At 36.5% G+C, this 20389-nt stretch overlaps 1 protein-coding gene across 2 annotated transcripts in view; it reads left to right on the top strand.

Moving 5' to 3' along the window:
* Window positions 1-20389, top strand: part of LOC127644603 (GPI-anchor transamidase-like) — a 44074-nt gene that overhangs the window by 494 nt on the left and 23191 nt on the right. The window contains exons 2-9 of one of the 2 annotated variants that reach the window (XM_052127861.1): window positions 2279-2332; window positions 3882-3973; window positions 4228-4363; window positions 6705-6816; window positions 6908-7004; window positions 9421-9538; window positions 9744-9854; window positions 14098-14270. In XM_052127861.1, the coding sequence (XP_051983821.1) occupies window positions 2279-2332; window positions 3882-3973; window positions 4228-4363; window positions 6705-6816; window positions 6908-7004; window positions 9421-9538; window positions 9744-9854; window positions 14098-14270 (893 nt within the window). Of the gene's footprint in view, window positions 1-2244; window positions 2333-3881; window positions 3974-4227; window positions 4364-6704; window positions 6817-6907; window positions 7005-9420; window positions 9539-9743; window positions 9855-14097; window positions 14271-20389 lie in introns of both variants that reach the window. The other variant, XM_052127864.1, reaches the window with a different exon arrangement.

The following is a 20389-nucleotide window of genomic DNA, read 5'->3' as shown; positions in this document are numbered from 1 at the left end:
CTGGTCTTGTTGCATGCTGTGGTTTAGTTTGCCATTTGGCTTTGTTTCTCAATTACTGATTTGTGTAATTATCTTTGCTGACTGGCAGCTTCCTGTTCAGATGACAACAAAACATACTGTCGTTTCTAACATTTGTCATTTCTTTGTCATCTCGTCAGAGCAAATCTGTTCTCCTATTTGAAAGAGTGAGCAAATCTAAAATCAATTGTGTTCAGAGGCAGTTGACAAACATTTGTTGTCATTGCTATTTCTCACTCTTGAACAATTATTATATGCATGTTCCACTTGACTTTCTATGCATGTGAAAAAAGTGACGTCTGAATATCTCCAAATCTCACGTCATCTTTTCTCTGTCTCACCCTTCAGTACACTCTGGCACTATACTTTGAGCTCAGGCTTTCATACATTTCAGCAACTTCATATATGAATAATTTCAGTTTCATGATTTATTAATAAAACCATCACAAGGTCTTTTGGCTGTATGTGTTAAAATGTTATGCCAGTATTAATGTATTGATCGAGTTGTTTCATATGTCTTTATAGCAGATGACTTGGAGTAACCAGCAGTCTTCCTGTTGTCTCTTATCAGTCTAGCTTCATGGTTTCTACCCATAGCTTTTATTTTCATTCATTTCATTTCATTTGGAGGCAATTTTGCCAGCTAGCACCTGACCACTATATATTACAGTACATCTATAAAGTCAGTGGCTTCCAGTAACTTTCAAACATTAAACAAATTCTCTGAGTGGCCTTGATTTTCTCAAAGAATGTTTAGGCCTATGTTTTTTACCATTTTTGAGAGTTTGATTATATTAATAATGCAATAATAGCCTATTGAAGGGATAGTTCACCCAAACATGAAAATTCTCTCATCATTTACTCGCCCTCAGGTCATCCCAGATGTATATGACTTTCTTTCATCTGCTGAACACAAATTCAGATTTTTTTATTAATATCTCAGGTCTGTTGGTTCATACAATGCAAGTGAATGGTGACTAAAAATCCATGTCTTCTGAAGCGATAAGATCAGTGGTTGAGAAACAGATGAATATTTATGTCATCTTTTCCGATACATGTCCACTTTCACTTTTACCTCCACATTCTTCTTATTTTGTATTTTTTTTGGCCATTAGCATTCTTCGTGCATATCGCCATTTAATGGTCAAAGCTGAAGATACAATGTAGGGACTTAAGGACTTAAATATTGATCTGTTTCTCACCCACAACTGTCATATCACTCCTGAATCATGGATTTACCCTCTGGAGTCAAATTAATTACTTTTATGCTTTATGTGATTTTTGGAGTTTCAAAGTTTTGGTCACCATTCACTTGCACTGAATGGACCAACAGAGCTGAGATATTCTTCTAAAAACCTTCTTTTGTGTTCTGCAGAAGAAAGACATTTATACACAGGGTTGGGGAGTAATGGAATAAGAGATTACTTTTCATTTTATTTTCATTTGTTTCATTTAATATTTAGTTCTTTCAGATGGAAAACATGTATCCATATAAATGATGCGATCTAAAGTGCATTTGAACAGCAGTGAAACACTTTCTTATGATGTGTTACATTCATACGAGCAGACAGAGAAGTATGTTTGAAGTGAGTTTGGAGCAGAAGAAATAGAAATAAATCTTATGTAAATTGTCAGCTTTATGCTAAGCTAAAATGCTATTTCTAGCCATTTTATATGAACATGTTACCAGGCACGATCTTATTTGTTTATCAAGAAAATTCCCATTGGATCATAATTTATTTTTTCTAGTAAGATCTTTGATATTAGGGCAATTCTTATTCTTGATAATAATTTTTGTAAGTAAAAATATCTACAAAAACTGCTTAAGATATTTATGTTTTTCAGAGAATGTATTTTTAACGTGTATTTAGTCTTACTCTACTGGCAGAGTTTTATAGTAAAAAAAAAAAAAAAGAATAAAATCTACCAGTGCTGAAGAAGTAATCCAAAGTATTTGGAATATGTTACTAACCTTGAGTAATCTAAAGGAATACATAACAAATTACATTTTACAGCATGTATTCTGTAATCTGTAGTGGAGTACATTTCAAAAGTAACCCTCCCAACCCTGGTCATATACATCTTGGATGGCATGAGGATGAGTACACAATGAGCAAATTTTCATTTTTGGGTGAACTATTCTTTAAGGAAACATGTTGCAACCAAAAAGGAATAGCCTATTTTAATCTTCTAAATTAACATTGCATCTTGGTCTGTCGTTATTAGCACTGTACCATTTCATCTTCTGATTGTTCTTCAGACCAAAGCCGCCAAGTTCTTCAGCAGTGGCCACACCAACAACTGGGCAGTTCTGGTAAGCTTGACTTTTGACCTTTTGAGCTGCCTAATGCACTCGTAACCCATTTTGTTCTTCTTGAAATTTTGAGACTTTTCCTCATTTAGGGTCATGAATGTGCACTCAAGGTGTAGAGACACACACACACACACACACACACACACACACACACACACACACACACACACACACATGTTGTGTTTCCATGTTTTATGGGGACTTTCCATAGACATAATGGTTTTTATACTGTACAAACTTTATATTCTATCCCCTAAACCTAACCCAACCCCTAAACCTAACCCTCACAGAAAACCTTCTGCATTTTTACATTTTCAAAAAACATAATTTTGTATGATTTATAAGCTGTTGTCCTCATGGGGACCGACAAAATGTCCCCACAAGGTCAAAAATTTCAGGTTTTACTATCCTTATGGGGACATTTGGTCCCCACAAAGTGATAAATACACGCTCACACACACACGTTTTGGAAAGCCTATACACAATTGGTCAACAATGATGACCCACATACTTTTATGAAGTTAGCTGCATAGGCACAAAATAAAAAACGTTTCATTGATGTATCTTTGTTATGTCTGGTTCACTCTGGAGCGTATAGACTTTCTCAGACACAGAGAGTAAAAAGAGGTCTAAAATACCATCAGCTAAAGAAGTCCTTTCACAGATTATGGGGCTGTGAAACTGAAATAAATAAAGACATTTCTGAGATAGAAGATGGTTTAGAAATGAATGATGCTCCAGAGACAGGAAAATTTGAAGATTCAGGGCCTGATTTTGTTGTGGATGAAGAAGTTTCCAAAACAGAGGGCAATGAAGCTGAATGCTCAAAAAAGTGCACACTTTGTGCTCATTGTGTAGAATGTATTTATAATAAACATGATTAAATATTGTTTATAGTGGCTATGAATGAGGTTACCTTTACAAAAAAAGCTCTAAAGGGAAAGTAAAAATAAATTTTACTATATTTGCCACCTAAAATTAATTTTACTATAGAGCAATTTCAAAATGTCACACAGTTGTCATACTGTTTGTAAAAACAAAATGTTTAATACAAATTTAACATAATTATTTATTAGTATCAATAGGAGAGTTCATGTATAAATCCCTAAACATGCACTTTCCTTATTGAAACATTATGTAAGGAATCAGTTAAAGTCAACTGGTCATCGCATCACATTGTATCTCTGCCTGGGACAGCGGTCAGTTACAGTATACAGTTTAGTGTGCATAATACAAAAATATTTGTCCAAGTATTCCAGAGACCCATGGAATAAATTGAGTTTCACAATGTAATGTAGTTATCAAAAATATTGCCTTGAAATGCTTGTCAGTAAACTGGATTTTTCTTGTGGCAAACTGAAACATATATTAATGTACATTGAGTGCACTACTGTGTGTTAACCTATCATTAGCCATCTTCATTGTTTCATGGCATGACTTTATTTTGTATTTATAATATTTCCTAGTGTTTCTTGAACTTAAGATGCCTCCTGAGTCTTGAAATATTACTTTTCCCATTATTTTTGAAATTTCATTTGTTTATGTCTAGGTCTGCACATCTAGATTTTGGTTTAATTACCGACATGTGGCGAACACACTGTCAGTATACAGGAGCGTAAAGAGACTGGGCATTCCAGACAGGTAAACCTTAACACAATATAATTGGATCAACCTACTGAATATGAACTATTTTTACCTCCCGGCATCCTCGTTATAGTGACAATTTATTTTGATTGTCTTTCCCCAATTGTTTAGATGTTATTTAAGTTGTACTCTCTAGAGATTGCTCTCTTTTATAACAGTGAGGTAGTGATATTTGTGTCTCTAGACACAGGAAAGTCCCGCACAATCTTCCTGTCTGCTCTGATTAGATGTGTTTGCTCTGCTTTCCACAGTCACATAGTGCTGATGCTAGCCGACGATATGGCCTGTAACTATAGAAACCCCAAACCAGCCACTGTGTTCAGCCATAAAAACATGGAGCTTAATGTGTATGGAGATGATGTGGAGGTGGATTACCGAGGTTATGAGGTGAGGCTACTCTTGAACATCACATAGTCTAGTAATTGCATTTAAAAAGTCTGATAGTTCTTCCAAAACTAGAACATTTTGTAATATTTAGTTTAGGATAGATATAATTACATTTGTAGTGTGCGATTCATATTTGCTCATCCAGCCTGTTCTCATGACATTTACGTGAGTAATGCTACGTTTTTGCAAAACATAATTTACGTGGTGTAATACACGTTTGGCAGCATTTTGAAAGTGAAATGTCCCTTTGAAAACCCCAGTGAAATTAGGTTGTATTCACACAACCTTTTGAAGGTGGATTTAGAGGTTTTAATGAGTAAAACATACATCCCTTAACAAAATCTTTACTCTAAACCTAACCAATAATGTTTTAACATATAAATGACATAATACAAAAAAGACAACCTAACCCAACCTTTAGTGTTTTAAAATGCAAAAGTGAAATGAAAAGCTGTTTTTTTCTGTAGAATCAAGCCAACCAACTCCCAAAACCAACCGAAAGTGTTTTAACATTCATAAGCTAAATAAAAAGCACATTTTCTGAAGAAAGCACGTCTCCCCTTGTTGCTAACATGACACTGTGGTGTCATGTTTCAGATTGCGTTCTTGAACCCCAGTCTGCTGGGCTCGAAGTCCAGTGCTCTACCATGTGTTCTAATCACAATTGAATAAGTGCATATAAGTAGGAGGGTCTATACTACAAGTTTAAATAATGACTAGTTTTTCAAACGATGCGTTAGAGTAAAAGTGTGTCGATATCATAACATAGCCATGTACGAGTAATAGAGAGAAAAAGTGTTTATAAAGTCCTAATCAGCTTTTGACTGTATTATTTGTGTGAATGGGAATAAAAACAGCTGTTGTAGCATCTCAATTGCAGAGGTGGGGGATAACGTGCTACATTTACTCCGTTACATTTACTTGAGTAACTTTTTACTTCTTTACAATGTGTGGCATTACTGTCGTTATATTACTGGGTTTAATTTGAATTAATGTGTAATTTATTGAGAGATTATTGAATGTAACTTTTACGAGAGTGGAATTTCACACAGCTGCGCATGCTGAGCCGCTGTCACAGACGTGTTCCACAACTGGAGTTGGTGCCCTACGTAGGCCGCGTTCTCTGCATTTGGTGAGCGCCGGTACTGCTGTACAGAACTAATGATCTAAATACTTACGACACTGAAAACTGTAACTACACTGAAATGAGAATCCACACAGGACTTTAAAAGCTATGAAATAGCAAAAGACGGCATTATATTTCAGCATTATATATAATGTCCTTGTGGAACATTTTCACTGTAATAATTACTAGAAATGTTTCCAAACCTCTCTTCTTATTGACAAATTCATCCAGTTCAAGAGCCCTTAAATGGATAGTTCATCCAAAAATTATAATTCTCATTATTTACTTGCCCTCATGCAGATGTGTATATGACTAGGTCTGCATCTGCTGAACTCAAATGAAAATCTTTAGAAGAATATCTCAGCTCTGTAGGTTCATACAATGTAAGTGAATGAGTGGAAACATTTTAAAGCTAAATAAACAAACATAAGTCAGCAAAAAATGTAATCCATATGTGGTTAATAGGTGTGCATGAGAAACAGAGAAACAGATCACTTTCACATTCTTCTTCTTGTGTTTTTGGTGATTCACATTCTTCTCTGCATATCACCCCCTGCTGTCTAGCAATAAATGGCAAATATTGACCTGTTTCTCACCCACAACTATCATATCACTTCTGAAGACATGTATTAAACCACTGTAGTCTTATGGATTATTTTTATGCTGCCTTTATATGCTTTTTGGAGCATCACAATTTTGGCCTACAGAGCTAAAATATTATGAACTTATTAGGGATGTGAAACACTACGTATGGAAACCCTGTATAATTAGACTTATTTAGAGGGAATGTCCAGCAAACATTGATCAGACATGTTTCTTAAGGGACATTCACATCGGCTGCGTCCTTGCGTTCAAAAACTACGGGACTAGATAAAACACACTGGAGCAGAGCTTGGGGTTCTTGATATGTATTTTTAAAAGTGATGCAATGACACTCTTATTAGATTTATCTCATGCCTGCCCTTCTATGTGTGATCTGGGAGTAGTGGTGAAAAGGCTGCTCTAATTGGATGTTACACTTTACCCTAGAGTAGAGAGTAGTTCAATGTAGAGTTACAGTAGCAACAGATGTAGAGTTACAGTAGCAACAGAGCAGCTGTAGACCATGTCCAAGAAATTACAAAGGTTAGAACGATGTCAAAACTATTTTGTCACAATTAACAGACATCTTCACATGCTGTATCCGCTAATTGCTATAATTATTTCCTATTTAAGGTCACAGTAGAGAATTTCCTGCGGGTCCTGACAGGACGGCTTCCCCCCAGCACCCCTCGATCCAAACGGCTGCTGTCAGACGATCGCAGCAACATTCTCATCTACCTGACGGGTACGATCTGTGTATTTCTAGAGAACACTGCCTCATTATGAAACTTTCTATTCCTCTCTTTGCCTGAATGTGTGAATCTCTGTTTTCAAAGGTCATGGTGGGAATGGCTTCCTCAAGTTCCAGGATTCAGAGGAGATCAGCAACATGGAGCTGGCTGATGCCTTTGAGCAGATGTGGCAGAAGAGGAGGTAATTAGACAGAGCTCAAAGGGACAAGTTTTCACTGTTGAAAATGTAATACTAATGTATTTAGTATATAAAAAGATTATAGTACATATAATCTCTGTGACATGATCAGTGGTGTTGTCATGTTTTGTTGAAAGATCTGGGCTGGTAACAAAGGTTGTAGGTTCTAATCCTGCAAGGGTTAATATATGAACTATCACCATGGTGCTCATGATCAAGATATTGTATCTAAGGGTACTCCAATGGGATTGTCCCTTTTATAAGTGAACTGTAAGTTTCTATGAATAACCCACTGAATGGATGGTACTTCTATCCCTCACAGCCTTGTTTTATTTGCATCAAATTAAATATGGTGTCTGTCTACCCTGACTAAGGTCCCTTGAAGGTCTTACAATGTTGCTAGTTTATAGTTTCACAGTCATCTCACTCTAACATTGTCTTTATTATTTATAATAGTAAAGTCACATTCACATGTACAGTAATTTGTTGTGACAAAATTAGTGGAAGTCATTAATTTTCATGTAAGTATATTAATGACAAATGTCTTTTAAACAAAAAAAAACCCCACTGGAATGAGCTAACTGAAACATAAACGCATTGCATTAACATTGCTTGCATTTTTGGGGTGATGCAGTTTCATACGGAAACAACATTTCATCATTAAAAATGTATTAATAAATATTCACCTTCCAAAGTTCAAATCCAAAATATTCTTTTTCATCTGTATTATTTAACAGTTGCTTTTCAAATTCACCTCTCAAATTTCAGTGGTTCAGATTTGGTTGGAAATTCAACCTTGTGTATCCAGGCATTGCAGGAAAAGCAGAGTGCTGATGCACAATCTTCACTTGCTAGGTGGTGCAATTGTGTGTTGATGAAAATCAAGAGCAACAGGGTGAGGACCTCACCAAATAAATGATACAAAAAAAAAAAGAAAATCAGTGCAATTCAGTGCCCTCTTTGTCCAAAGACCATTATCATATATTATCATATAAAAAACTGCTAAATCTGTACATTATTCCAAACTTTTGGCCACCAGTGTGTGTGTGTGTATATATATATATTTCAAGTACCAAATGATCAATTTAACATGAGGATAATGTTTTGGGGTGAAGGCTGCTGGAAATAGGGCCTGTCTAGATTTTATAAATAATGACTTTTTTCAAATAGTGATGGTGCTGTTTTTTACATCAGTAATATCCTGACTATACTTTGTGATCAGTTGAATGCCACTTTGGTGAATTAAAGTACCAATTTCCTTCCGAAACAGCAAAATCTGTATATTATTCCAACCTTTGGCTGCCAGTGTGTGTGTGTGTGTGTGTATGTGTGTGTGTGTGTGTGTGTGTATATATATATATATCTCATAGGGCAGAGAAATTTTACGTGTTAATGTATGCGATTAATATGCATAATGTTAAATGCAATTAATTCTGTTTCCTTTAAAAAAAAAATTTTTTTTTACACATAATTATGTAATTTTCGCAAGGCTGGGTCCCAACATGATGGTGAAATCGTAAGATATTGTACGACTTGACATGTACGAAAAGTTAAGATTTTTCTTCCCAAAGCAACCAACCAATCAACAAACAGAATGTCATATCGATACAATACAGGCATAACATTTAGGTTTATTTACATAATTTTCCTAAAGCAACATGTGTCCCCCCTTTTTTTTTTTTTTTTTTTTAAGTCAACTAATCTCATTTTATAGTGTAATGTTTACATTTCAAAACATGTAGTAATTGCAATCCAAGCACAACATGCAGCATCTAGTCTAGTCTTCATTTTGTGGCTTTTGTACAGTATTATTGTGGCACTGAAGAACTTTAGCAGCCTAATATAAAAATTGTGTGTTATAATAATGCTTTAATAGTGTGTTTAGGTTCCAGCTCTGTGTAAATATTGTGGGAGGCTGGTGTGAGGTACAGTGAGCTCTTCCTCTCTTCCTGCAGAGCACTACAGAACAGGATGTTTTGTGCTGTCAGTGTGGTAATTGCAGGATACATTCAATTAATTAGTGAAGCCCCCTTTGTGCTCCATTGCACCCCATTACATCTTGGGTTCATGTGATCCGAGTGCTCGATCTCTCTCTCTCTCTCTCTCTCTCTCTCTCTCTCTCTCGTCTGAGATGGCCAGAAGTGGTTTCTAATTTTTGTTCTATATTTTTGGTGAATGGAGCATTAATGGGAGCCAGGTTCTTGGTTACTGTGGCAACCGCTTGTAGAGGAGAGCTGTGTTGGTTCGTATAGCAAGCTGGGCTTTGATGGCCTTGATGCAAGTCAGAGCTGCCTCATATAACTCCAGAACCAGCTTTAATTACATGGATATTATACTAAACTGTTTGACAAGGAAAAGCCAATTTGATTTTAGATTGACAAAAACAACTTCTGCTAAAACCGGGCTCCCTTTTTTACAGGTACAACGAGTTGCTGTTCATTATAGACACATGCCAGGGGGCCTCCATGTATGAGAGGTTTTACTCACCCAACCTCATGGCCCTGGCCAGCAGCCAAGTGGGGGAGGACTCCCTCTCAGTGAGTCAAACCTTACTGACTGTACATGATCTTCTACACATCTGTCACTTTACATTTACCTGCATATCTGTTGAATTATCATTACAATTGTTTAGAAACTTTATGATATGAAGCAGTCTAAAGGCATTCTATTTCCTGGAAATATTTTATGTAATTTATGTTAGCCTGGATATTGGTTCATCTGTAGTGTTTTTTTTCCTTACAGCATCAGCCAGACTTGGCTATAGGAGTCCACCTGATGGACAAGTACACCTTCTACTTACTAGAATTCCTGGAGGGAGTCCATCCAGCTAGTCAAGCCAACATGAATGATCTGGTAAGTGTGTGTGTGTGTGTGTGTGTGTGTGTGCTTTTCATATGACATACTGTAGATGCCTGCCTTATAAAGGGATAGTTCACCCAAAAATGAAAAACATTTACTCATTCTCATGCCGTCTCAGATGTGTATGACTTTCTTTCTTCTGCAGAACACAAACAAAGATTGTCAGAAGAATATTTCAGCTCTGTAGGTGCATGCAATACAAGTGAATGGGTGCCAACATTTTTATGTTCCAAAACCACATAAAGGCAGCATAAAAGTAATCCATAAGACTCCAGTGTTTTAATACATATCTTAAGAAGTGATATGATTAATATGAGATATGAGAAACAGATCAACATTTAAGTTTTGCTAGAAATTCTACTCCTTGCCCAGTTGGGGGCGATAAGCATGAAGCATGTGAAAGTTAAAGTGGAGATTGACTGAGCAGGGAGGATAATTTATAGTAAAAAAGGATTTTAAAATGTATCTGTTTCTCAACCACAACTTTCATACGGCTTCTGAAGACATGGATTTAACCACTGGAGTCATATGGATTACTTTTATAGTGGCTTATGTGATATTTGGAATTTAATTTTGGCACCCATTCGCTTGCATTGAATGGACCAAAAGAGCTGAAATGTTGTTCTAAAATTCTTCATTTGTGATCAGCAGATGAAAGAAAGTCATACACATCTGGGCTGGCAAAAGGGTGAGTAAATGATGAGAATTGTTCCTTTTTGGATGAACTATCCCTTTTAATTCCAGTCAAATAAAATGCTGAGATCAGACTTTATCTTTTAGTCTATTCCTAAGCTTTGTATTCTAAATCCAATATTGTAAATGGAAAGCAGTTGTGAGATCATTTAGGTGCATTTCTCTTGTCCACGGTGATGGTACAATTTGAACATAAAAAGCTGCAGTCACAAAGACGTCCTGTCGCCTGTTATGAAAAGAAAGGCAGTACTCTTAACATGCTACTTTAAACAGAGTGGCAAATACTGGTGTAGGTCAAACAGCTTTGAAAGAGTCAGCAGGTAGACCTTTTCTCTGAAGGCCTGGCTAAGCTTGAATTTCTCTCACATTCATCTCACTAGCTGGAGTCCCACTAACTCCCACAATCGTTTTGATCTCTCCTGCCCTTCACATCCTTGTCTGTTGGCACAGTGCTTCCCAGATCAAACAGGTTCAGCAAATGCTGCTTTTTGTTCCTTGCGCGCTCTCCATTCTGTTGGATTAGCAGTGATATTATGGATTTGCCATGGGAGAGAGAGAAAGCAGTTTCAATCTTAAAAGAAATGGGCCACATGATCACTCTCCTGAATGATCTCTTTCTTACTCTCATCAGAAAGATTGCTCAATGTCTGGCTGGCTGTAGGTGCGCACTGTGTGTTTTACTACAATATAATACAGTTCTCTGTAGTTGAAGGTTCATTTCGCCTCGTTCTGAAATTGTGTCAAGTATGCACTCAAGAAATTTTCTCCTCTTGCCTCTAATTTGCCTCTGGCTGAGCACTTGATGTTTAGAAACATAACTCGTTGTCAAGGGGAGGGAATAACAAATTGGCCTTTTTATTGTTTGTAAGTCAGAAGTATCATTTCAAATGGTGCTGAGTTGATGTTTAATTAGGCAGAAGTGAATCATGAAATGCTCAAAGCTCAACTGCTCGGCGATGTTTTAGTTTACTGCTGGGCGTTCTTTTTCTAAGAATGATTGATGGTATTGTTTGAAATTGGAAGAATAAAGACACTCAAACATAAATGAAAACATGCTATTTAATCTGCTCGTCTGGCCCCTTTTGCAGCGATAATTTTGTAATTATTGTGTTCGGTCTCAAAGTGTCACCTTCTCAGTCATTTGGTAGTTTCAAAGGTATTTTCTCTTTATCATGTTTTTGTAAATAGCATTTAAATTCTATTTAAATGCACTCGAGGAACACTTTCATTGGTCATGTATTGGCATTTGTACGGTGCTGCTAACTACATTATGCATCTGTTGTTATGTAGCTCTTATGTCTCTCTGCAAACCTAAAATGGCTGGAGGTGGGCAGGTTGGGTCTAAAAATATTTGATTCTGAGGTCATGCTTAAAAAGATTATATTATATGTATGTTTTTATAAAGCGTAAACCTGATGGGACAGCCAGTGAAATACTTTAGCATTCGGAATGGAAAAAATAGGCTATTAGAGGAACATTTTAAAGGCGACATAATGAGAATGAATATTTTACTTGATTTTATTTAGATAAAATAGTTTATTGTACTGTAAAAACATACTGTAACTTTCAGAACTAAAAACATTTTCTCCTGTCCAAAAAAGAGCCTTTATTAATACCAAGTTGATCAAAGGTTTTCTAAACTAGAGCGCAGAAACAATTCTTTGCTTCAATGGAAACAATCATAATTTCTCTGAAAAACATTACACAAAATTATCCGGAAATATGATGTTGAAATGCAAGTATTGTTAAAGGGTTAGTTCATCCAAAAACAAATTCAGTAATTGTTTACTCACCCCTGTGTTGTTATAACCCAATATGACTTTCTTTTTCTTTTCTTAACACAATTGGAGAGATTGTGAAAAACAATTGTGCTCGGTGATGCCATACAATGGCAGTTTATGGTGACTACCTCTTAAACAAAAGTATAATTCAGAAGTCTAATAAATTATTCCATGAGACTCATGACTGTTCTGAAAGCATACGATGAGGTTTGGTGAGAAACAAATGTATTATGTATTGTATAATGTATTATTTAGTGAAACTATTGACCAACCATTACTCTATGAGACTGCACGAGAGAAACAATTCATGCACCCCCATCACGACATGGGCCATTCAAGAGAAAACGCATTTTGATTATCACCAAAATGATAGAAACAACAGACCTCTGCATACAAAGGATGCGTCACCTAGCCACTGCCTTCCTAACGAGACGCAACCATTACATTACAAACTTTGATTTGAAGCAAAAAACATATTTGAAAATCAGGGAAAAAAATGGCAAGACTGTGTAATTGAAGTCTTTAATGAGTCAATGAACTTTATGTCTTTAATTAACTACAATCCCATGAAGCGTTGTGAAAAACATAATCGGATTACTAGTGATATGAAAATATAAAACTATTGATTAAACATTGTTGATTACCCTAGAAGTGTAGAACCAATATATTTGAAGTATATTGCTAAATATTCACATAAATGCAAATACATAAGCAGTATGAGAGTATAGGAAGACTGACTCTATTGTGTCCTTAAAGTGGGCGGTTGTTGCAGAGCACTTCTGGTGCGCTTTGTTGGCCTTGATTCTCTGATTGGTGGATTGTTTCCCTTCAGGATCATGGGTAGTGTAGTTCTTCCCATTTAATTTAGCTGTTATACAAGATTTAAAATTCTTTTTATTTAAATAACATGGACTGATGGCTTTAACATAAGCATATACATGGATGAACAACATTCGAGCTACGGCACCACCACTCTAATTAGAAAACTAAAAAACAATAACGTATGATTTTCCACATTTATACGTCAATGAAATGAAGCCTAAATGGTGTTCAGATACTCCAGAAACAACTGGATATTATTATTTCTAACTCCAGAAAAACTAACCTTTCTCAGCAAATTGTAAAAGGTGGCATGCAGGCATTGCAAAGGGGCTGTTATTGAAGAAAGGGGCAGCACAAACGATATAAAACGTGACCGCAAACACGAAGCAAAGAATTATTACTCATTTCACATGCAAAAAACACATTTAGATCAAGGAAATTGTAAGGGGCAGAGAGTGGGTTGAATTAGGTCATGAATTATGATTGACTAACATTATAAGTGGATGATTTCAGGGAAAAAGATAAAAATGCTCAAAAATAGCCTGAAATTATGGAAATGTAACAAACACTGATATAAAACTCTGAACTGGATAATCAGCCGGTTTTAGCTGAAGCTATCGTTGTCTGTGTTTTGAGCCTATTTCCATTCATTTTCAGTGTCTATACTTGCAGTCTCTAATACACAAGACACATATTTATATCTCTTCCATGCATGCCCTAGCTGGATGTGCATAGACAGATGTTATTTAAATGCTAATGATTTTGTTTTACTTGTTCTGCTTATTTTAATTTATGGAGGCTTGCCGTTCAATTACACTGCACAAACATGGGAATGAATGCACTCTCATTTCTTGGCAACCAGCAATTAACTGTTGTCTCTTTGGTTGTTTTGCTCTGACCCATTTGAAATACAATGAGTGGAATGTGTGTTTGTGTTTCAGTTTAAGGTATGCCCACAGAGTCAGTGTGTGTCGACCCCGGGCCACCGTACTGACCTGTTCCAGAGAGATCCGGGGAGCGTCCTCATCACGGACTTCTTTGGGAGTGTCCGGAAAGTGGAAATCACCAAGGAAACCATCAATCTGACATCCCTTATTGATCAGCCAATAGAGCGGTATGTTGAACATGTTGATTTCCCTTAATGATTCTAAACATTACTGTTTCCTGGAATATGAAACATGCAGTGGAATGAGCCCATTCAATTTAGCCTTTTTTGGATCAAACCCCAATAGATAATGCAGTTTGCTTTTATTGCTTTTGTAATCATTGAAGGCCTTTTGTAATAATACATTAAGCCATTAAGTCATTCAATGACTCATTAAAAATATATAAATCTATTTGTGGCTTTAAATAATTTTTGCGGTTTGGAGGCAGGTGTTGTGGTAGCCTATAGCCCACTTGTCATAAAATGTTGGGCTCTTAAAGTCAACATAAAACCGCTTTTGCAACCCATTTAATGTGAATTTGTGTGAATGTGAGCCTTAGTAACGTTATCCGAAAAGGAAAGTCGTCGAAGAGGTGGCTCAAATGCTGTATTACAATTTAAAGACATTTATTTAGATTTACATTTATTCATTTAGCTGATTCTTTTATCTAAAGAAGGTCTCTGCAGTGCATTTTTTACAATAATTTGGCCATACTGGTGTGACACACCACCCAACACCCTTGGTTGGACAGCAAAACAGGGGTATTCTTTAATAGTGTTTTACTATTTATTTCATTATTTTCTTGAGTTCTGCATAATTAAAGTGTTTTTAATGACCGTTTAGTGGTTCAGGAAGGCAGCCCTAATTAACCCATGTTTGAATGTTCCAGACCAAATGCTGTCATGTAATTAAGCATTAGAGGCATTGTGGCTGATCGCTATTAAAAACCTTATTAGTGAAATCAACTCTCCTAATGACCTGTTAGTGATGTTGCATGCCTCAGTCACTATGGTAACTGTCAAAGGTACATCAGTCATTTCAGTAATTTGGGCCTTACTCAATATACATTTTCTAACACATTGCTAAAATGACATAAACATTTCCTATGACTTTATGTTTATGTTCACCATCAGCCATACGCCTTATTTTAAAAGCATACAAAATAAAGTTCACATTTTGGTAATGTGTGTTAAAAGTGATTGCAGGCATTTGTACTCTCATTGTGCTTTGGATCGGGAGGGCCACAAGATGGCACTAGCATGTCTTGATTGATTGTATTACTAAAAAATCTGGAAGTCAAGACCCATGTAAACATTTTTCTTTTCATACTCCATGTAAGGATGAGGCTAAAAATCTATTCATGCGCACACACACGCATACACGCGCGCACTTAACACATGTTAGATTGAACATCTTATTGAAGTAAATAAAATAGAATAAAAATGCATTATCTTTCCATTAAATCTACTGTAATTAGACTAAAACATTTTTGTTTGCTGGCCTAAACAATGTGCTTCATGTGGTAAAATCGAAATAATAATAAAAAAAATATTATTATTAATATTGCTTAGTATAATAACAATAATAATAACAACAATAGTTATTTATAATTTAAATAATAAAATGGGTTTTATACGTTTTCAGGGGTCAGATCAGGTCTTTTTTTTTTTTTTTTTTATGTTTAGATTTTATGTTTTTACATTTTATTTTTTAATTTAGAAAAAGTAGAGGGGATCGAAATATAGCAAGGAGCCTGTCTAATGCAACATAAAACATTCAAGTGAATAAATTAATATGAACTATTGGTATATATATATATATACAAGTACTCTTGCTTGTGTGATTATTGCTTGATTATTACATTATTTACCATTGACAGGTTTGCAAATTAGTTTTTGATAATAAAGCTGTATTGTACTTACATAAACAGCATTATACCTTATTCTAATCATCAAAGATAATTTACAACAAATTAGTATTTAAAATGATTTAGCTGGATCATTCAGGTCAGGCCTGCGGGACTCTGCTACTAGTATAAAACCAACTCTTATCTGCTTTCCATTATTATTATTGCTTATTTAACTCAAACATAATGTGATTGCTGACTGAAACCTGAATCGGAGAGCTACTAAATGCACTGAACAAGTTGTGAGCCAGTGCCAGAGGTGACTGTTGCTTTGGGAAATGGTAGTATCCTCTTTTTTTGCCACTGTAACAGGCTTTCAAGACACATCTCCGAAGGACTCCCTATATGTTGGCACATCTGTGGGTGAAACGGCAGCATATGCACCTGAGGGGAAGTCTCTGTCCCCTGTCTCTGGCTGTCTTACATCTGTCATGCTTGGCTTGAGTTCCCTCCACTCTCTTCCACCATCAGACTGCCTTGACAATGACACGTGTCTGCTCTTTACAGCACTGGCCCATGTCTAATGCCTGGTCACCTTCCGCTCTGTCTGAGCCTGTGACAGTATGGTCTAGTTGTGCCACATTTAGAGCAGTTTTTGTCTGTCATGTGGGTGCAACGCGCTTGCGTGACATCACTTTACTCTCTTTAAAGTATCAAGTATAAGCCTACTGATATTTATATATTCAAATGAAAATATGTATAGACCAAGTAAAATAATATAATGCTTCATGGGACTGTATTCATTCCTCATTAAAGACAGTTAAGTACACAGTCTTGTACATTTGTCTTTTTGTCAGATTTTCAAACACTTTTTTTTTTTTTGTGCTTTTAAATCAAAGTTTGCAGTGGAGCAATTCACTTAGGAACGCTTAGGTAAACAATGCCTGATGAATGTCGAGTGAGCTAAATGTTGCATTAATACATTTATACACAGATTGCAAGCAACAGCAGTGTGCGGGATTCATTCCTTTTGGTTATTCTCTTATTCAGTTTTCCCTATGCACCTGCTCACAGGATTTATCAGGTGTTGCGTCATTGTTTTTTGACTCATGAAGGACTTTTATGTAATCCCTATTGAATAATGAATCAGAAAAATTCTTCGGGAACCAAGATGGCTGAAAAAGTGGGCGGGAACGGTTGCGCTCTATTCGGCTGGTCATGTGACCACGAGGCAGCTCAGCCCTGTTGAAAAATAAAACTGCTTTTATTAGGCTACAGATACAACTTAAGTCTTCATCTCATGTGAGTGTGTATGTGAATATTTTTCATATATACAATTGATTTCTTTTAACTATTCATTAGCGAAAAAAGAGTTCTCCTTTAAGATAATAAATGTGAAAGTATTTTAACATTGTAAAAAATACACCTCTTTAACTACTAGTATATATATTATATCGGCTTCCCCTGTGTGTTTAAAAGAAACGCAACTCTAATTTTCCCCCTCCATGAGATGTCTCTGGTGTGACAGTAGAGGCATGTCGATGTTAAATTATTCTGTCATCCTCCTGGTTTTCTCCTCCGCAGTCCTGCCGCTGTAGAGGGCTTCCATTAGGTAAATTAAGTTTTACAGAGGTGGACAATTTAATAGACTCCCCTCTCTTCTTTATAATATGTGCCCACTCTTTACAAGATTGTATTGTGTACAGTATCTGGTTTGCCCAAGGTGATGATGTTGACTGCCTAGCACAGGTCTCAAGTCTCAATGTAATTAAATATCAGGCGATGTTACAGAATGAAAAATAAATGTAGCCGCAGCATGGGCAATACGGAAATGAGAGTGCACTCTCAGTACACACTCTCCCTCTCTCAAGACACCCTCCGCTTGATTTTTTTCCCATATAAATTTACTAAATCACTTTGATTAAAAGTTCATCTTGTGAAATAGTTGCTAAATGACCATGAAAAATGTTGAATAATTTTTAGGCTATTTAAATGATGAATTTTCAAAATATTTCAAGGCTCATTAGTAGTTCTTGATAAGGCAAATATCACTATTTCTATTGCTTATACTTCGAGTTAGAGATATAAACAAACCCCTAACCCTAAATGAGAGTTTAGTCTAACTGTGTTTTGCAGTAACAAAGCAATCAAAAGTCATTAATTTTCAATGAGAGTTGGGGATTTCCAGTAACATTAGCAACCGTGACTGTTTGTGATGTGATAAATTTGATCTGAATTCAGATTTATGCAAATGAGCAGACACGCAATGCAGCGACTGCCAGTGGGATTTCAGACGCTGATCCACCTCCTGATGGATACTACCTTGGAATAGGAATGCCTGCTAGAGACTGCATCCTCCAACAATTTAGACCACATCCACACTTATACATTTTCGTTTGAAAACGCATTGATTTTGCTACGTTTATGACTCTCATCAACACTGGAATGGTGTTTTTCTCCATGGAAAATGGAGACTTTCGAAAACACTCCCTAGCACAACATACTTTGGAAAATGCTGAAATTTGGAAACGGAAGACAGAGTTTTCAGAAGGTGGACAACCTACAGCGATTTAAACCATATTCACATTTTTTCTTTTGAAACACATAGATTTTTCTACGTTTATGCCTCGCATCCACACTTGAACTATGTTTCCCTCCACCGAAAATGCCTAGTACCCCATACTCTGGCACACGATGATCGTAGGAAAACGTATTAAATACCCTTGACATGAATGATACCTCAAATTGTGTGGGTTTTTACGGAGAGGTGTGTTATTACTTTTCAAAGCGATTGGATGATTTTCACTTTCTGGGTGATAAAATGGTCAAAGAAATTCTATAGACCTACATTGGAGGAGGAACTCCAGTGATAAACCAAAATATTATAAGCAGCTTTTCTTTAAAAAGCATAGTGAGTAATGTTTCCAGTAGCCTATCAATTTGTACAATGTTGAGCAATCTTTGGTACTATTACAAATGTTTTCCTTGATTTCCCAGTTGGGTTTGCTGGTGGAACGCCCTTAATACATGGTGACTCATGATTGGTCACTTGCTTAATCAGTCCATTCTAATCCTAGTTTTGTAGCACCACGATGGAAAGAGAAACCGTAACCATGCCAACTAGCCCAAATCGGTACAGAACGGTCATAGTTTCACGACGACAACCGTTTGGCCAGATGGTGGAAAAGAAACTCTAGTGTTCAGGGGGTGGGCTCATTTGAATTGCACCAGTAAGCAACCACCCAGAAATGCTCTGCAACCACTCAGAATAACCTAGCAACAATCCATAAAACCCAGCATTGTGACAGCGGGCAAGCACCACAAATTTTTTTCTGAAAATGTTAAATCTAGTTTGTTATTGCTTATCAGTTTGACAAGTATGTTGGATGTGAGAAAACCATTTGTTTCACTAGTATTCTAACATTTTGTGCTGTTACATTGTTAGTGTGGAGATGTTCTAGCCAGCAGCCTCACACTAAATTGTCTATATTCAGGTTGCTTCTGCGTTTTGCTGTAATTCAGGCTGAGCAATTTGAACTCAGACCAAATGTGGTTCAATGTGCCAGTACCATACACATGGCTAAAGTGACAGGCCGTTTTGTCAGCTAATAGAAAAAGCATCATCCCTGGTGGGCCATGAATTTGCTGCCCAGGCCACTCATTGAAATACAGGAGTAATTTGTCAGCTGACGTGCTGTGGCCACCTATAGATTATCAATTGCCTCAACTCTCCAACATATAGTGCACCGCCTCGTTTTTGTTAACCTCCATTTCTCATTCTTCATGCAAACACTTTTCAGTTTGTTTGCTGTTTGTTCAGTGAATAGCAAAGACACCTCTGAAATTACCTGTCAATCACCACCCACAATTCACCCAAAGAAAATTTGAAAAGCTGTTCCCCCCCTTTCAATCTTATTTTTCCCTGCTAAGTGCACAAAAGTGTTGCTTATGCCAACTCAAGATGCATATATTCCTGAGAAATATATATATATATAGAGGTATTATACAGAGATATTGAAAAATATCTAACCTATTCAAATCTATCTCCATCGGGATTTCTCTGGCACAAAGTGTGCTTTCTCTGCATTTACCCTTTCGTCAATTCAGACAGATGGGCTGAAGCATTCTTGAGGGGTTTCGTCTGGTCCTGTCTCTCAGAGCTTTACTGGCCCACATGACGGCCAAAATTTCATCCCACAGCTCAAATAGACAGACTGCGGGCACTTGAGGAAGTATTGGCTGTACCGTGGCGAGCCCACTGCAGAGTCCACAGCCCACTGCAGAGTCATGTGGCGAGATCAGATTTAGCTTAATTTGGAGAGTTTTTGATCAAAACAAGTTATTTGTTTAGTCTGAAAATATTGTTTTTTGGTTTGACCACAGGCAAAGCTTGAAATATTGTGTTTAAACGTGCATTGCAATTTAGTGAATTCCATTTCCTGTCATTCAGATTCAAAATGC

Source organism: Xyrauchen texanus, chromosome 6 (genome assembly GCF_025860055.1).
Source record: "Xyrauchen texanus isolate HMW12.3.18 chromosome 6, RBS_HiC_50CHRs, whole genome shotgun sequence".
Classification (NCBI taxonomy): Eukaryota; Metazoa; Chordata; class Actinopteri; order Cypriniformes; family Catostomidae; genus Xyrauchen; species Xyrauchen texanus.
This window is presented reverse-complemented; position numbering and strand designations above follow the sequence as displayed.